General features: G+C 36.0%; 1 protein-coding gene across 5 annotated transcripts in view; it reads left to right on the top strand.

Moving 5' to 3' along the window:
• Positions 1-435: 435 nt before the first annotated feature.
• Positions 436-19,984, top strand: part of LOC149836020 (MADS-box protein SOC1-like) — a 28,828-nt gene continuing 9,279 nt past the window's right edge. For 3 of the 5 annotated variants that reach the window (XM_090008929.1, XM_090008930.1, XM_090008931.1), the window contains exons 1-2: positions 436-1,307; positions 19,481-19,562. In XM_090008929.1, coding sequence (XP_089865055.1) covers positions 1,126-1,307; positions 19,481-19,562 — 264 coding nt within the window. In that variant the 5' untranslated portion in view covers positions 436-1,125. The remainder of the gene's footprint in view (positions 1,308-19,480; positions 19,563-19,984) is intronic. The other 2 variants (XM_090008932.1, XM_090008933.1) reach the window with 1 other exon arrangement.

Consider the following 19,984-nt stretch of genomic DNA (forward strand, 5'->3'; position numbering starts at 1 on the left):
TACCAGGAGGAGGACTTTTGGTCATCTTTATTCTTTTAGAGAGAGAAACAACTTGCCTTGGACGGCCTCTTAAAGGCTCACTACCCCACGAGAGTCAGAGTCAGATCAAGGGTGACTTGATGGATAAGGGGTCCATCCAATACCGTTCATCCATGCGATATCAGACCACCATGGCTAGATTGCTTACGCTTCAGATGGAACCCACAAAATTTTTCAGATCCGGCATCTGTGGCACGATATCGGCCAGAAAAACTAAAAAAACAATGGTGGTCTGGTGCCGTTCATCTCTATGGGTGGACGGTATCGGAGGGATCCTTGACCTGGTATATATAGAGAGAGAAAGGTTGGTGGTGTTGTAAATGGTGGATTTTGATGGTTGCTACCTCCGAGTAAAGGGAAGGGAAAGTTTCATCCATACACGCGTCCACGTGATTGTGGCTGGTCCCTCCCTTCCCCCAAACAAAAAAATGAGGGTAATGATGCTCCCATACACGCGTCTCCCACTCAAACGCTACACCCACGCCGACGATCGTACGGATGTATACGCTTGATGTTGATGTCTTTACTAACGCTGCGTACGGCGATGCCGATGCCCCTGCTTAAATTATTGCCCTCCCTGTACGTTTTTCCAAAAAAGGAGAGAGAGAGAGAGAAACCCTTGATTTATTATTATTATTATTTTTTTTTACAAGTGTTAGCCATGTTATTAGATAGTTTAGCGAACTATTTTAGCTTAATGTTATAATGAATAAACTGTTTTTGAGCTTAATGAGTGGATTTCTCAAGGTGGGTCAGGCGTGACAAGTTGGGTTTGTTGTTCCCATCGTTTCCTATTTAATAAATGACGCTTTCCACGCACTCCTATTCGACTTCAGGACAAGGTTTGTTAATGCGGTAAATACTAAATAGTATTATTCATCATACGATATGATTCAGATTAAATACAGGGGCTTAGAGTTGGTAGTAAATATTTTCCTCTCTTGTCTCTCTCTTTTTTTTTTCCTACTTCGTGTTGGTTTCCTTTTCTTTCTATCTATAAAAGTCGTGCACCCTACTCTTTTTGAGCAAGCATATCTAACCCAATCGATCTAGAGCGTTCGGTTGGAAAAGGCAACGAAGAAGAAGATGGTGAGGGGAAAGACTCAGATGAAACGGATCGAGAACGCGACGAGCAGGCAGGTGACCTTCTCAAAGCGCCGGAATGGGCTGCTCAAGAAGGCCTTCGAGCTCTCCGTCCTCTGTGACGCCGAGGTAGCTCTCATCATCTTCTCCCCCAGAGGCAAGCTCTACGAGTTCTCCAGCTCCAGGTACCAACAATCTCTCTCTCTCTCTCTCTGTGTGAATATTTTTTTTGTCATATCGAATCAAGAAAGGAAAAATTAGAAACTTAATGAAATGGGTTACTTAGATTTTGTTCTTGGAGTTGGAAAGAGAGGCACATATTTACTTAAGAGAAACTGATTAGTCTTTTACAGTGAAAATCTCTATTAAAGTCTCAGTTTTCTTTTTTCAAGTGAGGGTGCAGTAGTATTATTACCATCTTCCTCCATCTGTATGTGGTCATAATCTAACGGTTAATGTTTCGTGTACTTAGGATGAAACGTTACCGAACTCGTATCTCACATTAGAATTCGTTTCTTTGGATATAGAGCAAATGATTACGATGAGTTTCGATATTCTTTTTTGTTTTTCTTGAAATAAAAGGTAACGAGTGTCAAGACGAATACATGTCATGAACTGAAGGGGCATCAGTTTGCAATTTCCTTTTTTAGGTTTTCTGATGTTCTTCCTTTTCTAAGAAAAGTAGGGTTCCCGAGGTACACTTCACCAGGCATCCGTTCGGTGTCCTTGCCCTTCTTTTCAAAGACTAGAATAGGTGAACTCCTCCAGTTTAAACACACCAATAAAAACCTTCGTTTTGGTCGTACCATTTTTCTGCTTAATTATCTTTACCGTCTGTACGAATTACTCTTACCTGACTTTGGTAGGCTAATAAAATGATAAAAGTGATCAATAATAGGTGGTCCGATAATCTTGTCCAAGAGTTGGAACTTTTTATCAATTCCCCTACACCATGAGACATATTCTTCCTTCCTCCCATTACATGGTTTACTTCTTCTATCTCAAGGTACTGCACCTGCATACCTATCGTTGAAGCAGGATCCTTTCGGAAAAAAGAAGCATATCCCTCTTAAATGCCTTTGGCTGATTACTCACATACGGTTTGTTGCCTTGCTAACATTTAACCTTGTTGGTGGCCATCTTTTCCGATCCCAACATAGAATATTAGGTTATGCTCATCATAAGTTTTAATTAGCCGTTTAGATCCTTATCAATCATTATATAACGTCATGGGATGACCGTGAAGGCCATATATGGGGCCAATTTATTTCTTGAAAAGAATTGGACAGAGAAAAAGGCCATAGGATGAACTTGGGCTTCACCATTCTGAGGATTTTTATAAAACAAGGAATAATGAGTGAAGCTCTAATTCCCAACAACCGGCAAACATGATTTCTTTACCCAAGGAAACATGTTGTATAAGTGGTGGTACTAGCAATAGTGGCAGTGATCATGTCAGTGAATTCCTACTACCTAAAATGGATGCCAGGATAGTGTCCACCACCTTCATTGTTCACTAGTTAACATGAACTATTTCTTCCCAAATAAAGTGGTACAAGTACATCGACTGTTTCACCTGAACGTATGGAGTGTGGTTATAAATGATAATCAGTACCATCCTCCAACACGACTAGACTAGACGACCCATTATGTTTTTTCTCAAAGCAATCATCTTGTATTAGATCATATGCATTCCAGTCTCATCACTTATGATCAGTGATGAGTTCTCTAAATACCACGATTCCTTCTTGTTGCCCCTCATGCATGGCCCACATGTTCACCGCATGGCACTTATGTACGGTAAGAAATGGTGATTAATGACTTAACAGCCTAGTACGAAGCTTGTGCATCTAGATGTTTAACGTTTAATAATAACTTGGCTATCTTCTCTCAAAACAAAAAAAGAAAAAAAAAAAAACTGGCTATCTGTATTATATATGTCGAGGGTATTTGGTAAATCTTATCTAATCGGTCAGATTTTCTTGTTCGGACAAGTTGTTAGCAATCTTACAATACAATTTTGGTGATTATGGTTTTCATTTTCACTTTTTTCGACATGAAGTACATATGGTAATCCACGAGGTGAGGTGCATGTCTTGCTTTTCTTCTGTTTATGTATGGGACTATGTGCTTCATTAGTTTAGCCTTGTAAAAGCCAATTAAAGTGTGTGTGTGTGTGTGTGTGTGTGTGTGTGTGTGTGTGTGTGTGTGTGTGTGTGTGTGTGTGTGTCATAAAATCATGTTTTTGCTTTGACAAAACACAATTCAAAAGCCGATTCCCAATCTTTTGGATACTCTGAATCCATCTATGAGGTCCGATTGGATCAAAACAACTTGTGCCATGGACATCTGGAGACATTTGTACCTATAAATGTTTGTGACAAACATTTTCGGTATTCATATGTATAATCCTTTTTCTTAATTCTAGCATTAGAATGCATGGTTTTGTTTATCAACAACCAAAGGACCACAGAGAGACCAACATTGTTATTTTGTATTAATGAAAAGTGACATAAAGAAAGAGTGCATGAAGCAGAGATGCATATTTCAGATATGTGCGATCATATGTAAATAATATGAGAGCAAATGGGAAAGAGAAATATAGAAGCATCAAGTCTAGAAACCCTCCACTGTCTTAAGGCTAGATGTTCCATTATAACAGACAAATAGTTCAAGAAATATATAAACAAGTATATATTTCCATTGATAAGTTACATAACTGTTTTGAACTAAAATACGGTCACATGTTCCAAGATATTATGAACATGCCACTATATAGCACATTTTTACAACTCTCAAGCTATCTATTAGTGATAATCATGAATAGCTTGCCTTCCAAGTATCAATGTCTCATCTTTGTTAGAACCTTTATGAATAGATCAACCACTTCATCTCTTCTATGAATAAATCGTGCTTCCAACTCTTAACACTTAATCTTTCAATAAACAAAATGATTATTCAACTTAATAAGTTTGACGTTGTTATGCTACATATATAGGGATTTGAAGATATGACAAATGCACTTTTATTATCTAAATACAAGACTGATTTGGATATGAGATTATTAATTAAGAGTTGTCAATAGAGACCTAATTCATGTCACTTCTAAAGCTGTGGCCACCATAGCCTTATATTGACCTATGCGCTGAATGGGTCTATTCTTCTTTACCAAATGCTGATAGTATCTTAATGTAGATCTTTTGATATTGGGATGATTTGCCCAACCCATATCAGAATAAACAAATATTTTCAAAGTAATATAAGATAGAATCATTTGCAAAACTTATAAACAATTCCATCCATTATTATAGCTTTAATGTAACATAGGATTTGTTGACTACTTTGCAGCGTAACATCTTATAAGCGGACATGTGTTGAGGTACTTGATTTATCATAAAAATGATGCTGACCTAGGAAACAACAAGTACTATTATAATCTATACGATTGATGTAAGTTTTTAAATTATTTATAACATCATCTTCTAATGTTGTTTTTAAGTAAGTCTCAATTCTAAGAATTTTAATTTGGATGAAGTTAAGAATGTTGTTTGGTCTATGTCTTTGGGAAAGGCTCCGGGCGTTGATGGCTTCCCTATTGAAGTGTTTAGAAGAATTTGGGATGCGTGTAAAGATGACCTTGCTTTATTGTTCCAAGACTTCCATACTAATACTGTCCTCCCTAGAGCTCTTGGTCGATCAATTATGATACTCATTCATTAAGATTGTTCCCGTGATAAAATTGATAACTTTAGGCCAATCTTCCTAAGTAACACCATCTACAAAATCATTTCCAAAGCATTGGCCTCCCGCCTTCAATTAGCCATTGATCACATCATCTCAAAGAATCAATTTGCATTTATCTCGGGAAGGAAGCTATACAAGGGATTTGTCCTCACCCATGAAGCCGTCCACTCAATACTCTTTTTGCTCAAAGGCCTTCTTACCGAAACTTGATTTATCCAAAGCATTCAACATGGTCAGTTGGGACTTCTTACTTGCATGTTTGAAGTGAATGAACTTTGGTAGTAAATGGTGTGCATGGATAAAGAACTACTTTGCATTTTGGCATCGACAATCACAATCAGTGGCATCCAAGGTACTCTTTTTAACTTATCTTGTGGCCTTCATCAAGGGGATCCCCTTCCCCCCTTATCTTATTGTCATGGAGGCCCTTACCTCCATGATTGACCCCGTGATTGGTGATGGACTATTTCATGGTGTGGAGTTACTCAGTCTCCCTAATTTTTTGCATATTCTATTTGCCAATGACATTCTCATCTTTGGCAATGCTACCTACACCAACATTACAAATTTGTGGGTCTTGCTTTGTTTATTTTTTGAGCTTTTTGGCTTATATATTAATGGCCTTAAGTTGAGCTTCATTCCTTTTAATGGAGGGGGGGAGTGGCATTATTCACATCCACCATTTTTGAATGTCAAGTTGGAACACTTCCACTTAGATATCTTGGTCTTCTGCTTCACCAAGGCATAACAAGAGAAAGATTTTGAAAAGATGTTGAGGATAAAATTTTATAAAAAATAAATGCTTGTGCCAGATTCAATTTGGCCATTGCGGTAAGAGTGATACTTGTCAAGCATGTTCTCACTTCATATCTTCTCCATTTTGTGCAAATTTTTTACATCCCAAACAAGGCAAGGAAAAGAATTAATAGAGCCTTTCAAATCTTTATTTGGTTCCGTAAAGTGCAAAAGGATAAAGCTCACTTAGTTTCTTGGGACATCATTACTCGATATAAAGACGAAGGTGGCTTGGGAATTCAAGAAGTTGGAAGTTGGAACATGGCCCTTGTTATCAAATGGCTATGGCTAACCTTAACAGTTGACCAACTGTGGGTGAGTGTGCTCAAGCGCAAATATAGCCCCCTTGGTTGGCCATGGGAGTGGAGTGGTGGTTCAAAGTGGAATGGATGATCCAATTTTTGGAAAGGATTGGTAAAGCTTATTCTTAATCTTGTTGAAACAATTTTCATAAATATGGGAGATGGTTCTAAAATTAGATTTTGGAAGGATGCTTAGAATCGAAATGGGTGTTTGAAAGACCTTTATCCCGCTCTCTATTGGGCCTCTCGGGGTAAAGAAAACCCATTGTCTTCCTTTTTCAACCAATTGCATAGTTGGAAAATTCGCTTAGGAAGGAACCCCTCTCTAATAGTTTTTGAAGAATGGATTCTAATGAGGAGATTGTCTACTTTAAGGCCCAACAATTTTGTGGATTTCTTGTGTTGGAAGCACTCCCACATTGACGAATTCTCTATTGCCTCATGCAACAAGATGCTTGGCCATCAAATTGTACATTGGATGTCTCTCAAGGCCTTGTGGGATCCCTTCTTTTTAATTTAAGGGTCCATCAATGCTTGGCTAATCCTCCATAATCAGTTGCTCACCCATCAAGTGCTCAAATCCTGAGAAATTCATATCATAAGCATGTGCATTCTTTGTAGAAGGGGAGAGGAATCATTGACTCATTTGTTTTGGGAATGTGAATTCACTTGAGAATGCTTTAAAATAGTTTGGCATGTGGCAGCTCCTCAATGGAATATCCCAACCAACTTAAGGGATGTGCTCATAGCCCCACATCTTCAACCTCAAGGATAAAAGCTTATCTTCGCTTGCCTATGCTTTGTGCTCCTCCTATGGTGGCTCATATGGAGGGTTGTCTCCAACATACTTCCCTAGCAAAATCTGCTCTTTGTGAACTCCTTCTTTGCTGTAGATTTAAATGGGGTGACTCCAATGTTTCCTTTTTATAGGACCTTTGGTCTTCTTAATACTTGTCTAGTGACATCTCTTCACTTTGAGCTGTAATTTTTTAATTGAAATCTATGAATTATTTTTCCTTTAAAAAAGCATCATCTTCTATTAACTTCTTACGGTATTGTAAGTGTGCAAGCATTTTAACAAGCAACATGGCTTTGGTGAGTTGGCAGATTGTATCCTTGCCTATGCAAATCAGTTTTTTAGCACTACCAATTTGTGGTTTAGCCATATTTGATTTTGTAGTGCTATAAATTAGCCTTTCAAAAACATTTATGGGCAGGATGGAAGCAGGGTACCTCTCATAGTTTGGTGAATTGGTAGACTGTATCCTTGCCTACGGAAATTGGTGGTTTGGGCATTCGAGACCTTCACCGTGCTAACATGGCTTTTATAGTCAAATGGTGGTGGGTGATATGCACGGAAACAAACATGGTGGCTAAATGTCTCTAGGAGAAGTATGACTTATGTGGGTCAAAAGTAATATACCCGCAAGTTCATTTATGGCAACATTCCAACAGTTTCAAATACTAGATGACCCACCTCAGTGCAAGCGCGAATGTATATTACCCTCCTAGTATAAGATCCAGTACAAAATCATCCATAAATGCAGCTCTATTGAGAAATTCACATGAGTCCTGAAAGTAATATGCCAACAAGTTTATCTATGACCATATTTTAACCATTCCAAATACTAGACGGTCCACCTGAGCGCAAGTGCGAGTGTATATTAGCCTTCTAATATCAGATCTAGTACGGAATCATCCATAAACACTACTCAATTTGGTTTATAACTCTAAGGATTCTCATATATAAAAAAAAAACTAAAATGCGGAAGATAAAATTTATCTAAGCTTTAAGACAATTGAGGAGTTACATAAAAATTCAAAATTTCCAAACCATAAGCACAACCAATGTGGAAATGAAAAGTCAAAATTTAGCATTCTTCTCATTCCAAAATATTATAATTCTTAAAACTTAAAGATCCAGACATAAAAAGTTAAATCTTGACAAGTTTATAACCATCCCAATTTGTCTAGGTCTTCCAAGGATCATAATAGGTAAGAATGGAGCCTTCAACCACGTAACAATCCACACTTTGCTTAAATCCTCTACGAGGTTATCTGTAATATTATAGTGCATCAAACATTTGCTTGTAGGAAACCAAAACTAAACCTAGAGAATACAAATCAAGTTATAATGGTACAGTCAAAGTTCAATTTCCATTATTTTAAAATGAAAGTCAAGGGAACTAACATCAAAACATGCACATGATATTCAATCACACTTATCGTCATTCATTGCATGGCATTCATAATTGTGTAAATGTTCGCATAGATGACAAATGTTATTAGTAGATTAAAATGCATGGCACTCATATTCATTTTCATTCATGGTATTCAACATTACAATCATTCGTATCCATGACAAATGTTCGCATAGATGAATAAGAATTCATAATTCATAGCATGCTTAGTAGATTAAAATGCAACATCTCATGCAAATGTAAACATTCACTTTCTTAATTCTTAGAAGTATGCTCATGTCCAACTCATAACTAAGATATGCATTATCTAAATTATAAATTCACATGTCACTTTTCAAATCATTTATGCACTTTGTATTCAGATATATAAATGGAACAGGTCTTGATTCGACCCTTCTCGTGTGTCTCACACATACAAGCACCTCACGTGTAACAACCAAGCTCATGGCTTGTATCAACAGGTTAAATCATATGATCAACATAAATATATTTTTTTCATTCACATGTAACAAATCATATGCAATAATCATGCAAACTTTAGTAGTCTCTACATGTCCATAACTATATATTTATACATATGATATCAGTGATTCTAAAAAATTTAATTAATTGTTTCTCTTATTTATTTAGAACCATCTGATACAAAAGAGGGTATAGACATCCAGAAATAATCATAGGAGTATTTATTATTCTATTATTTTAATTTCCCTCCTATAGCTTAACTAGTTAGTTCTCGAGTGTTTCAACCCTGCAATGCAACTATTGGGAGAATGAACCGATAGTCCTAGGTTTTGGCCTATGCCAAACCAAAATTATCGATGAATAAATCAGACATGCATCCCTAACTCTATAGAGTTATAGTACTACCGCCTAAGATTCATTGGTAGACCTATCCCCTAACCTTCGTGGGATGAAGACAAGTGGTGCCTTCAGCCCTAAAAAATACATGTCCTACAAGGCTTGTACCACCCTTCTCTCTCCCGGGATGACAAGAGATTAGGATAGACCCAACCATCTTAGAGAATTTGGCTTCACCGGTACGTCAAATAGACCCATGGTCTGGGGCCAAGTATTATCATCTCGCATGATAATCCTCTTATGCCCTTATGCATGACATCAACATTTCATGCTCTATTGCATGATTAAAACAGTCTATGTCATATGCATGATGTAATCTTACATGTGCTCATGCATGTACATAACATAATTATATTCACATTCATGCATGATCCAATCATGTTATGATTTAAACTACACACGTTCTCATTTATGATTCATTTCTAACATGCTTTCATGTATGAATCACATTCAACACGCTTTATGCACGATTCTCTCACATGAGTTACTATGCATGTACATATCATGCAAGATTCTCTTTTTCATGCATAATACATATCACAACATAATTCACATACAAACATGACATACACTAATACGCATTTGCATTTATGTGTATGATATATTCATTCTATGATATGCACTCATGTTATATGCTTGATATACATTATTTGCTTCATTTAGTTATTAATTCACACAGGTATTCAATACAATCATATCAAACCATATCACATTATGCATTTATATAATTCACACAATGCATGCTTAAACATGTACCTGCAACAAACACACTCCATATCCCACTAACTAAAATCATGACAAGCATGATCTTCAACTACAAAAATAAGATAACTTATATTCTCATACATTCAAATCATGCTCAACACGATCTCTGAACTAAAGTCATAACAGTTCTATATATCCACAACTAAGTCAGTGTGTGAGTAGGAAGGGGTTGCATATAATGAAATAGATATAGTGTATGGTGCAATTGCACCACATACTTACCATGAGTATTTACCCGATTTGTATTCTTATGAATTGCATTCAATGCATATGGTATTTCTAGCTGCAAGCGATACTTAGCAACAAGTATCACTTATTCTCCTTTTTCTTCATTTTGTACTTGCCAATCAATAATCGTATGTCTAAGCAATTTCTACTATTACGACTAACTACTAATTTAATATAAGTACATCCCATATTCTAACATGAATTTAGTTGCGCAATAATTCATACTCAACATATTTCTAGAATACTTTAGATTGCTATCAAACAACAAAAAATTATATTCTACAAATTTAGTTTAGGGATCCTACCTTTGCGATGTGATAAAAAATAGCGATACTCAAAAACCCGAAAGTCCCACGAAAATGCAACCTCTGTGCCTCGTAGGCAAATCACTAAACACTTAATGTACAACACACAACACCAAGTGAAAAAATACTGGAAAGGTCAACTAGCCATTTTCTCACAATGAAAGAGAGCTACAATTTGAACATGAATGGCAAAAATCAAAACGTAAATTGGTAAATCGATTGGCAAAAATTGTGAAGTAACACACTAACAAGTCCAAAATATGATTACACAGCTATGTGGAGCATCTCCACAGGCTACACATTATCCAACACATCACTCCAATGAAGGCATGAAAAATAAGGTACATGATTCCCAAAAACTAAATTTATATTCCTATGGAAATCAAATCCAAAACTAGAAAACCACATTGAGAAATATTGAAAAAGCAAAGAGTACCCCTGCTGTCATGTGACAGCAGCCCTGCACAATTCCTAATGCTAGGAATCAGGCATGCAAACTGAGGCATAAATAGAACTTTAACACATTGAGCCCATCCATAAGGCCCACAAAACCCAAATCAACCCAAAAAATAATAGAAACTACAACAACTAAAGCAAAAGCTGAATACCAAACCCTGGCTTCAATCGTACGGATAAAAGAAATCCCACATAACATAAAACAGAATGTCAAAATCCCAAATACCTAGCTCCTTCAGAACAAAATTGAGTATGTTAAAAGAAGATGAAAGAAATACAGGTTCAGATTCGATGCAGTAGAACCTAAATTATAAAACCCAAGTAATCCCAAAATGAAAAAAGGGAAAATAGAGGGAATAAAACCAGAGGCAATATCATGGAATGTAGAAATTTTAGGTTTATCATAATATAAGGATGGTTCAAATGCATTAAGATCCTCCCAATAAATGGTGGGTTCGAAATCAAGCCTAATGCAGCTCCATCACAAGCATCCTGCATGTTGTTGCTGGATAGGGGACGGTTAGGCTAGGAAGAAAAATCCATGGTTATATGAGCAGAAATGGTTATGAGGGTGACCTACGCATGAAAACCTCACTAGTAGAGATGTATATGAAGCACATGAGACCCACAAAAGCGAGGAGAGTCTTTGATAATATGAATCACAGAAGCTAATAAAAAATGCCCAAACCTAATCAAAACAGTGAGGATTATACCTTTTATGATGCCGCGATGAGAAATTTTGATGAATGGTGGGGTTCAGTTGGGTCAGAAGGTGATAACAGCTCGCTGTTGGCCTCTGCCGATTGGCATTAAAGGAAGAGAATGGCTCAACGCTCGAACAAGAGATAGAAGAAGGAGGAGAAGGGAGAAGAAGGAAATGGGAGGGGAAAAGGGAAGAAGGAGGAGAGTGGTCGGCTGGGGTTATGGGAAAAAGGGAGAAGAGAAGATGAGAGAAGGCAGTGGATTGGGCACCCTAATGGCCTCCCCCTTCCTCTTTTTGCATAAATGTGGTTGGGTCTAGATTGGACCCGGTTTGGGTCCGGTTCGGTCCCAAACCAAAAGTCATAAAAAAATATAATAACAACGATAAAAAAAATCTATATAATGAATAATAATCTATTTTTAGACAAAAAAATTTGTTTTAAAACAAAGCCATGATAAAAAGATAAATATAATATATTTGTTTTATCGTGAAGAATCTTTGAAATTTTATGTTCGGTTGATCCAATTGGGTACAACCCGTATAGAGTTCGATACCTTTTTCTTTGAAATCCTTATTTTTTTTTTCAATTTTGTTTCTTACGTTTCATTCACATTAATTACTAGTCTAATTTTAAATAGTTCAAGGGTTTTTAGTATTTTATTAAAAATAATAATTTATTCAATTAAAACATTTTCCATGATTAATTTTATAACTAAAATACCCTTTTTAAGAAATTCTCTCGAAAACCAATAAAATGTGTCTTGTTAAGTTCAAAACACCTCAAAAACCCCTAAATGAGTTTGTGGCTCTTCAAAGCAATTAATTTTCATGATAATTTGAATATTTTGTTTGAAGAAAATTTTAAAATAACTATTTTACCCTTACTAGTCAGAAATATATGATTATACATATAAGATACCCAAAATCGACATTTAAATGATAAAAACACATTTTTAACTTGAAAGTAAAGCTTATTCTTTATTTATTTAAAATCTCAAAATATTACCGGCTTTACAACTTTAGTTAGTTCTTACCAATGAAAGGTAGGAATATAAACATGTCATACTTGAGTCGAATTCAGGTTGGACATAATTACAGCTAGGCTGAGTAGGTTTGGAGTTAGATTAATAAAGCTTTTACCAACCTCAAGTTTAAATGAACAAATTGACCAATTTAATATTTGTATCCAACTAAATGGATTCAACTTGATCAAATATCTAATCTGAACTCATATTGTTTACTTTTCTATGGAAGTAATTCTAAACTTCAATCCTGGTTCTAAGTCACTTTAATTATAAAAATTATGAAATATCAAAAAAATTAATAACGAGATTTTATAAGATCAAAATTGACAAATTGAAAATCAAGACCCTACATATACTTAAATTAGATTTAAATGGATTTGAACGTGGACCTCGTATAAGCGTCCTAAAGTAGTTATAGACCTGAATCTACTTGGATTTGGTTCAACTCATTGCACGTCCCTATCATTTCACTGTGCTGGTGATGATGACATCATGAATCATCAATAAGGTGGCTCAGCTGATTGCTACAATTAATGTTAACGATGCAACATAATATATGCATCATGATATTTCACTTGACACAGGTTCACTGGCAATTGTATTAAGTCCCTTGAAAGCATTTTTTGAAATGGATAATGAGGCTATGTTTAAGTCTAACCCATTGACTTCTCTCTCTCTCTCTCTCTCTCTCTCTCTCTCTCTCTATATATATATATATATATATATATATATATATATATATATGATAAATATTTGCTACTATCTACAGTACGTACAATCTAGTTGGAAAATGGCAGCTGCAAACTGTATCTACTTGATCAAACCTCACTGATGTGTTTAACGTGTTTTGTTTGCTAGGAAACACAACTTTGATATTTTTTTGGCATACAAATATGTTTTTTTATTCAATAAACTTTTGGCACATTGTAGGATGTTGATTTTTGCAGCCCTTGAAAAACCTCCTTATGTGTTGCAAACACAAGATCCAGAACCTATTTTTGACTAAACAAACTATGTAGATCACATCTATAGGATTAGTTCCACAAGAAAATCACATAAAAGTTGAAAAAAATGGGTGTTTTCAACTAGATTAAATGTATAAACAACTGTATCCACACACACACACATATATATAGTGTTGAGTAGCGGCTAGACAGTTTATGTCTTAAAATATCCAAAACGCTTCTAAAAAGTTTAGTTGCATGTGCTTGTAGAGGAGTTCAGCCTTATTCGGTTACTAAAAACCATACTTTGGATCAAATTGATTCAATGAGAAACCTCAATTTTTATTCCACCCAGTTTTAGTGCAATATGTGCTATCATTTTTTTATCTATCTAAATATGAATCTAAACATGAGAAGTGTCTATCTAATACATGTTTTCAGTTAAGTAAGCTATAAAGAGTATGTCTACGGCCGGTTCAAATTAACTAAACACCCGGTTCAAAATTATTCAGTAGATAAGAATATTTAAGAGCTACCCATTAGTCTCTCTCTCATATATATACTCATAATTTACAGTAGGAAGCTTTTGATTTAGACTTGTCTAATTTTCAAAAGCAAATGTTAAAGATGGATCATCGTTAGGATGATTTATTTAATACTTTCATGTGTTAAGGTAACTCCAACAGGATGTTTCGAGCCATGTTTAAACCATTCTTGTCATCATGAATTGTGAGATGTTTTTCTCCTATCTTGAAAATTGAAGCCTATGATGTATTGGATATGATTAGTGGTAAAGAGAGCATGCCAAATATATATATATATATATATGTATGGTCAGATGCAATATATGTTGGCTGGATCCATGTTAACACGATTGTGTACCACCTTATTGTATTGTGTATATATATTTAGGAAAATCTTAAGTCGTCAAATTTTTAAACCTTTTAAAAACCTACATGATCCAAGAGTCAATTCCTATAAAAATCAAGCAATGTGAATGCATTTGTATGATCAGATTTAAGGAAAACATGAAAAAACCCTTAGAAAGCCCAGTTAGGATTACGGTTAGCTAGAAAAACTGGTTAGCTTTTTATAACAAAACATCATTATATGACCTGAGAAAGTATCACACATTGTAGGCCATCGACTTTTGAACCCATGCAAAATTCTGCCTATGTGTCGTAATCAAATGATTCAAGAGCCGGTTCCCACTACGTGAAACATGTAGATCACATATGTAAAGTTACTTTCATGAAAAACAACACAAATTAAAAAGAAGCATTTGTAAGTATTGGTGCCATTACCAAATGTTACCTCATATATATACATATATGTAAGAAAAATGTTTGCTACCTTCGGGTAAGGATCCCTAGTGAAAAAATGTAATAATTTTTATTTTTTTGAGGTTTTTTCACATCTAAACCTCCAGATGTGATCTGCATATTATGTTTAGTAGGAACAGACCATTAGATCATGATTTTCTGTTGTATATGTTAGAGTTTGTGAGGGTAGAAAAATCAACAACCTACAATATACTAAATTTTCTAACCTCAAAAAAAAATATTTTTAGATTGGAAAACTATGAGCCAATGGTCAATTCCAACTATTCTGACAATGTTGAACACGTCCATGAGGTCAGATTTGGTCAAAACAACCTAACCCCATGAGTTCCAACTGCAGATTCCTTACCCACGAGGGTAGCAAATGCTACCCCATATACCATCCGATTCATTTTTGAGATGGTGAAAAATCAATGGCTCCAAATTGATGAAAATAAGAGTGGTTTAAAAATGATACAAAACATCTTATTTGAGTCAATTTTCACAAATAAAAATAGTAAATAGGACATTCTCAACATCATCCAAAGGTTAGATTTTGCTTTTTGGAGCTTAGATCTATGTAAATAAGCTATGTACCACCTTAATTTATGGTGGTACAGTACCACCATAGAAGCACCATATATATATGGTGGTAGCTATGCAACCCTTAGTTGCGCAACTACCTGCGGACTTGGGCAGGCCGTCCATCGCGGCCTTGATTGATGGCCAGCACAAAAAAGTTAAAAAAATGCTAAAATGCATTTTTGTGCGTTTTAGCATCTTTAATGGCGGTTTTTGACTGAGACCTTTAGCGAAGGTCAAAAAACTGCTGCTAAACCCTAAAAAAGCACAAAACACTGTTTTTAACATTTTTTGTATTTTTTTTTTGCTGGCTGTTCATCAAGGCTACAATGGACGGCCAGTATGAGTCATCTGGTAGTTGTGTACCTAAGGGTTGTGCATCTACCACTCACTATATATATATATATATATATATATATATATATATATATATATATATATATATATAGTAGGGGTAGCTGCCTACTTTGATCCGTACCTACCACCAGCCTACCAGGTTTCTAATGGATTTTTTTTCATGTTTTTCTCAAATGTAACCATATAGATGTTTTCTGCATGCTTGATTTTATAAGAGTGGACAGCTAGATCATTCGATTCCGACAGGTGGGTTGGTTTTTATAAGGCTTAAAAAGTTTATAATTTTCACATGTTTTTTAATTGAAAAAACATGATCCAAGAATCGTTTTCTAACAAATCAACCATGCCTAATGCATCTGCAGTGTCATTAGTTAAACACACTTTGTTGTGGTAGGATGCTTGATTTAAACTTGTATATTCTTAAAAAATGGCAATAGTAATCTTTTATATGAAGGTTAATGAAATGTGATTATTGAGGATATTTCCAAGTCATGCTTGTCTTTCAGAATTAAAAGCCATTGACTTTTTCCCATCTTTATATAAGAAGAGAATTGTACAGCTTATTAAAATTATAACTGATGGAAAAGTGAATGAATAAGTTGTAACTGACAAAACTCACACTACAAGAAAACCGTGGATTAGCGACGGCCTCTATCCATCGCTAATCCGTCACTAAGCCGTCGCTAAACTGTTTAGCGACGGCTTAGCGACGGATTAGCGATGGATAGAGGCCATCGCGATTTTTTGCTCGCTAATTAGCGAAAAAAATTATCTGTCGTTAATTCCGTCGCTAATTTGCGACAGATTAGCGACGGACATTATCCGTCGCTAATCTGTCGCTAAATTTTTAAAAAAAAATAAAAAAAAATTGATCCTTGTCGGGCGGTATTCCGGCAGCACTAAGCCGGACTTATACCGCACCCGACAGGCATTGCATGCACATAACGATCGCTCTGCCTCATCGCGAACCGGCGTCGCCGTCCTCCATGAACCGGTGCTCTCCGGCGTCGCCGTCCTCCATGAACTGGCACCGTCATCTTCCGTGAACCGGCGTCGCCGTCATCCTCTGTGGACCGGCGTCATCGTCCTCCATGAACCGGCGCCAACGTCCTCCAGCGATCGCCGACCGTCCTCCGTGAATCGACGTTGTTGTCCTCCGTGAACCGGCGCCGACATCATCCAGCGATTGCCGACCGTCCTCCGGCGTCGCCGTCCTCCGTGAATCGGCATTGTCGTCCTCCGTCAACCGGCGCCGACGTCCTCCAGCGTTCGCCGACTGTCCTCCGGCGTCACCGTCCTCCACTCTCATGTACATGCTCTCCAATAAGCTCTCCGACGTCGCTCGGTTTAAATCGAGCGCGGTCGATTTAAATTTCAAACAGGGAGAGAGGGAAAATTTCGCGCTTGGTTTAAATCGAAAATTAGCGACGGATTAGCGACGGAAAATTTTCCCTCGCTAAATCCCTCGCTAAAATGTTTTTCTTGTATTGAGAATTAGCGACGAAATACTTGTTGTCGTTAATTCGTCGCTAATTAGCGATGAAACAACTTTCATCGCTAATCCGTCGCTACTTAGCGACGGATTCATTAAGAAAGTTTTCTCTAGCTAATCTGTCGCTAATTTGCGACGAAAAAAATCCGTCGCAAATTTCCGTCGCTAATTAACATTTTTCTTGTAGTGTCAAAGGTTATATATAATAGCTTCGGTTGGTGAGATTGGCCAGAAGGCACAATTTACATTGACAAGAAAATCCCAAATATCATTGATATGAATATTTTGCTACTACCTATGGCCTAGAAAGGTTGAAGTTGTCTTATTCATGAAAGTCCCATCAGTATCTTTTAGTTTGAATTTTATACCATGTGTTTTATTTTAAGGATTGATTTAATCCTTTGGATTGGTTTACATCAAGTAGAAATGAGTGCTCCAATCAAGCGGTAGCAAGGCTTGGAGCTATTTGCCGCATCTTTGATGTTTACTTGGAATTCCATTATATATAAATTTCATTCCATTTGATTATTCAGTATCAATGCAATTATAGTGCATGTATAAATTATGCTAAAAGGGCCATAACCAGTGCAGTCCCACATTCCAAGGTGCTCATGTTGGGCAGACTGAAGACAATCTTGAAAAAAAAAGCCAGGACAGTTTTAATTTTCTGCCTTTGCAAGAAGTGGCTGCTCTCATGATTCAAACTTGCTCTCAGCCCCAGAACTTTGTCATTGCACCAAGCAATTAATTATTTTTTATAGAATATGCGTGTTTCAGTGATAATAGTAGAACTCTTAAAAATGATGAGGCCATTCTTCCTTTTTGTTAGATTTTTGCTAAAGCAGTGCATACAATAAAATGGAAAATGTTTGCACCTTTTTTTTTAACCCTTAGTAAAGCCTTTCGTTCTTTGGTGAAATTTTGTTGTATTCCTTTTATTTTTTTATATTGTGTCCAATGGCTGAAACCTAGGCATTGATATCTCATTGTGAAAATCAGATGGTATCATATTTTGATTCAACTATGTGATTACAATAATTTTTGTCCACTTGATCTGAAACTTGGAAAAAAAATAAGACTAGATTTAATATTTTGGTTGTCATCTATACAAAAACGTATTTATGTCTATGGAGTTAGATCTATTACTTTGAAGATGCCATGAGTACGAATATGCCTATGCGTTAGCACCCTCCCTAGTCAGGGGAAAGTAGGTTCAGTCCAGCTAGTTAAAAGTGGGTTCAGCTGGGGAAGAGTCTAGTTAACAAGGCAAAGTAAGCCTGAAGTGGGTCCAAGGGAATTTTTTTGGGACGTTAGGATTGTGGGTGTGGCTTGGTTATAAAAAACACACCTAGTCCCTATGTCACACGGACTCTTCTAACAGGGTACCCCACCCACACCTAGGCGGGTGCGACACTTGGACAGAGCTTCCTTTGTGTTAGGTGAAGTCAACCACACTGAAGTCCATTTCTATCCAAAAGTAGATTCAGTTAACCCTAATCAAGTCCATTTTTATCTATATTATATATAAATACATAAATGCACACAAATACACAGTGTTAACTTAAAACTGTTAAAAATTATATATATATATATATATATATATATATATATATATATATATATATATATATATATATATATATATATATATATATATATCCACCCCGCACCCAAGTTTTTAAAAGTGACACATCGCCGCATCCGCACCCGCACCTATGTGACATAGCCTAATCCATTTAGTTTAGAAAAAATGCTCATATAATCCCTCTATGTAATGAGTTTTCTTTTATTGAATGCTATGAGAATTCACCCTCTTGGGTATTAGGAGGCTGCTTCTCCTCTATGTGAAGCAACACGCTCTTCTTTTCACTCTCTCATTTTTCTTATTCCTTTCTCTTTGTTAGGACCTAGCCCAAGGTAGGGTTCTAACAGTATGTTTCGTGGATACTCAATTTTGCTCTCCCGTATCATCCCCCTTGTATACTAGTCATATTGAAAAATTCATAAAAATAGACTTATCCCGGTATCCACAGCTATATCCATGTGACAGCAATATGCTAATTCAACAAAAACAAACACATTCTAACTTGATATCACACAAAAGATGATAACAAATTCATGTATCTATACACCTTATAAAAAATGAGTATGGAAGCATTCTGCATCTTGTTTTGGCTTAAATCCTTTCACTATAAGTTTGGCTTTAAACAATGGCTTGCTTACAGAGCCTTTAGATTAACTAGAATTGTTGTTGATTTCTCTTTGCTCGTTTCATTTATTAGCATGCAGAAGACCTTGGAACGCTATCGCAAGAATTCCAAAGATGTTGATGCCAATAACAAATTATCCGAGCAAAGTGTTGAAGTAAGTTTTATGTTCTTTCAACTATTTTCAGAAAATATCAATTTCCACTTTGAAAATTGAAAATGAAATACTCAATACCAAACAATTTAGAAAGATAAATTCTTTGGTAGAGTTCTTTGTATGCAACAATCTATTGGCCTAATAACCCTTTTCAGGAAGTAGATCCTATACTTGACATGATGCTTGTCTAGTATCACACCAATTGCATTGCATTGTTGTGGCAGCTTGCTTGAAGAATTACTAATGGCATTTATTACATGTTTTGGGGTTATTTGCAAATTCTTTTGATGATTCAAATTCATGCTTAAAAATACTTATAATTCAAAATCATAATTAGTTTTATGTTCAGTTATTCAAATTCATGCCCCTGGTAACTGTTCTCTTTTTAATCACGGTTAACAGTTAATAAATTCAAAACCATG

Source organism: Nuphar pumila, chromosome 6 (assembly GCF_984573655.1).
Source record: "Nuphar pumila chromosome 6, dmNupPumi1.hap1.1, whole genome shotgun sequence".
Lineage (NCBI taxonomy): Eukaryota > Viridiplantae > Streptophyta > Magnoliopsida > Nymphaeales > Nymphaeaceae > Nuphar > Nuphar pumila.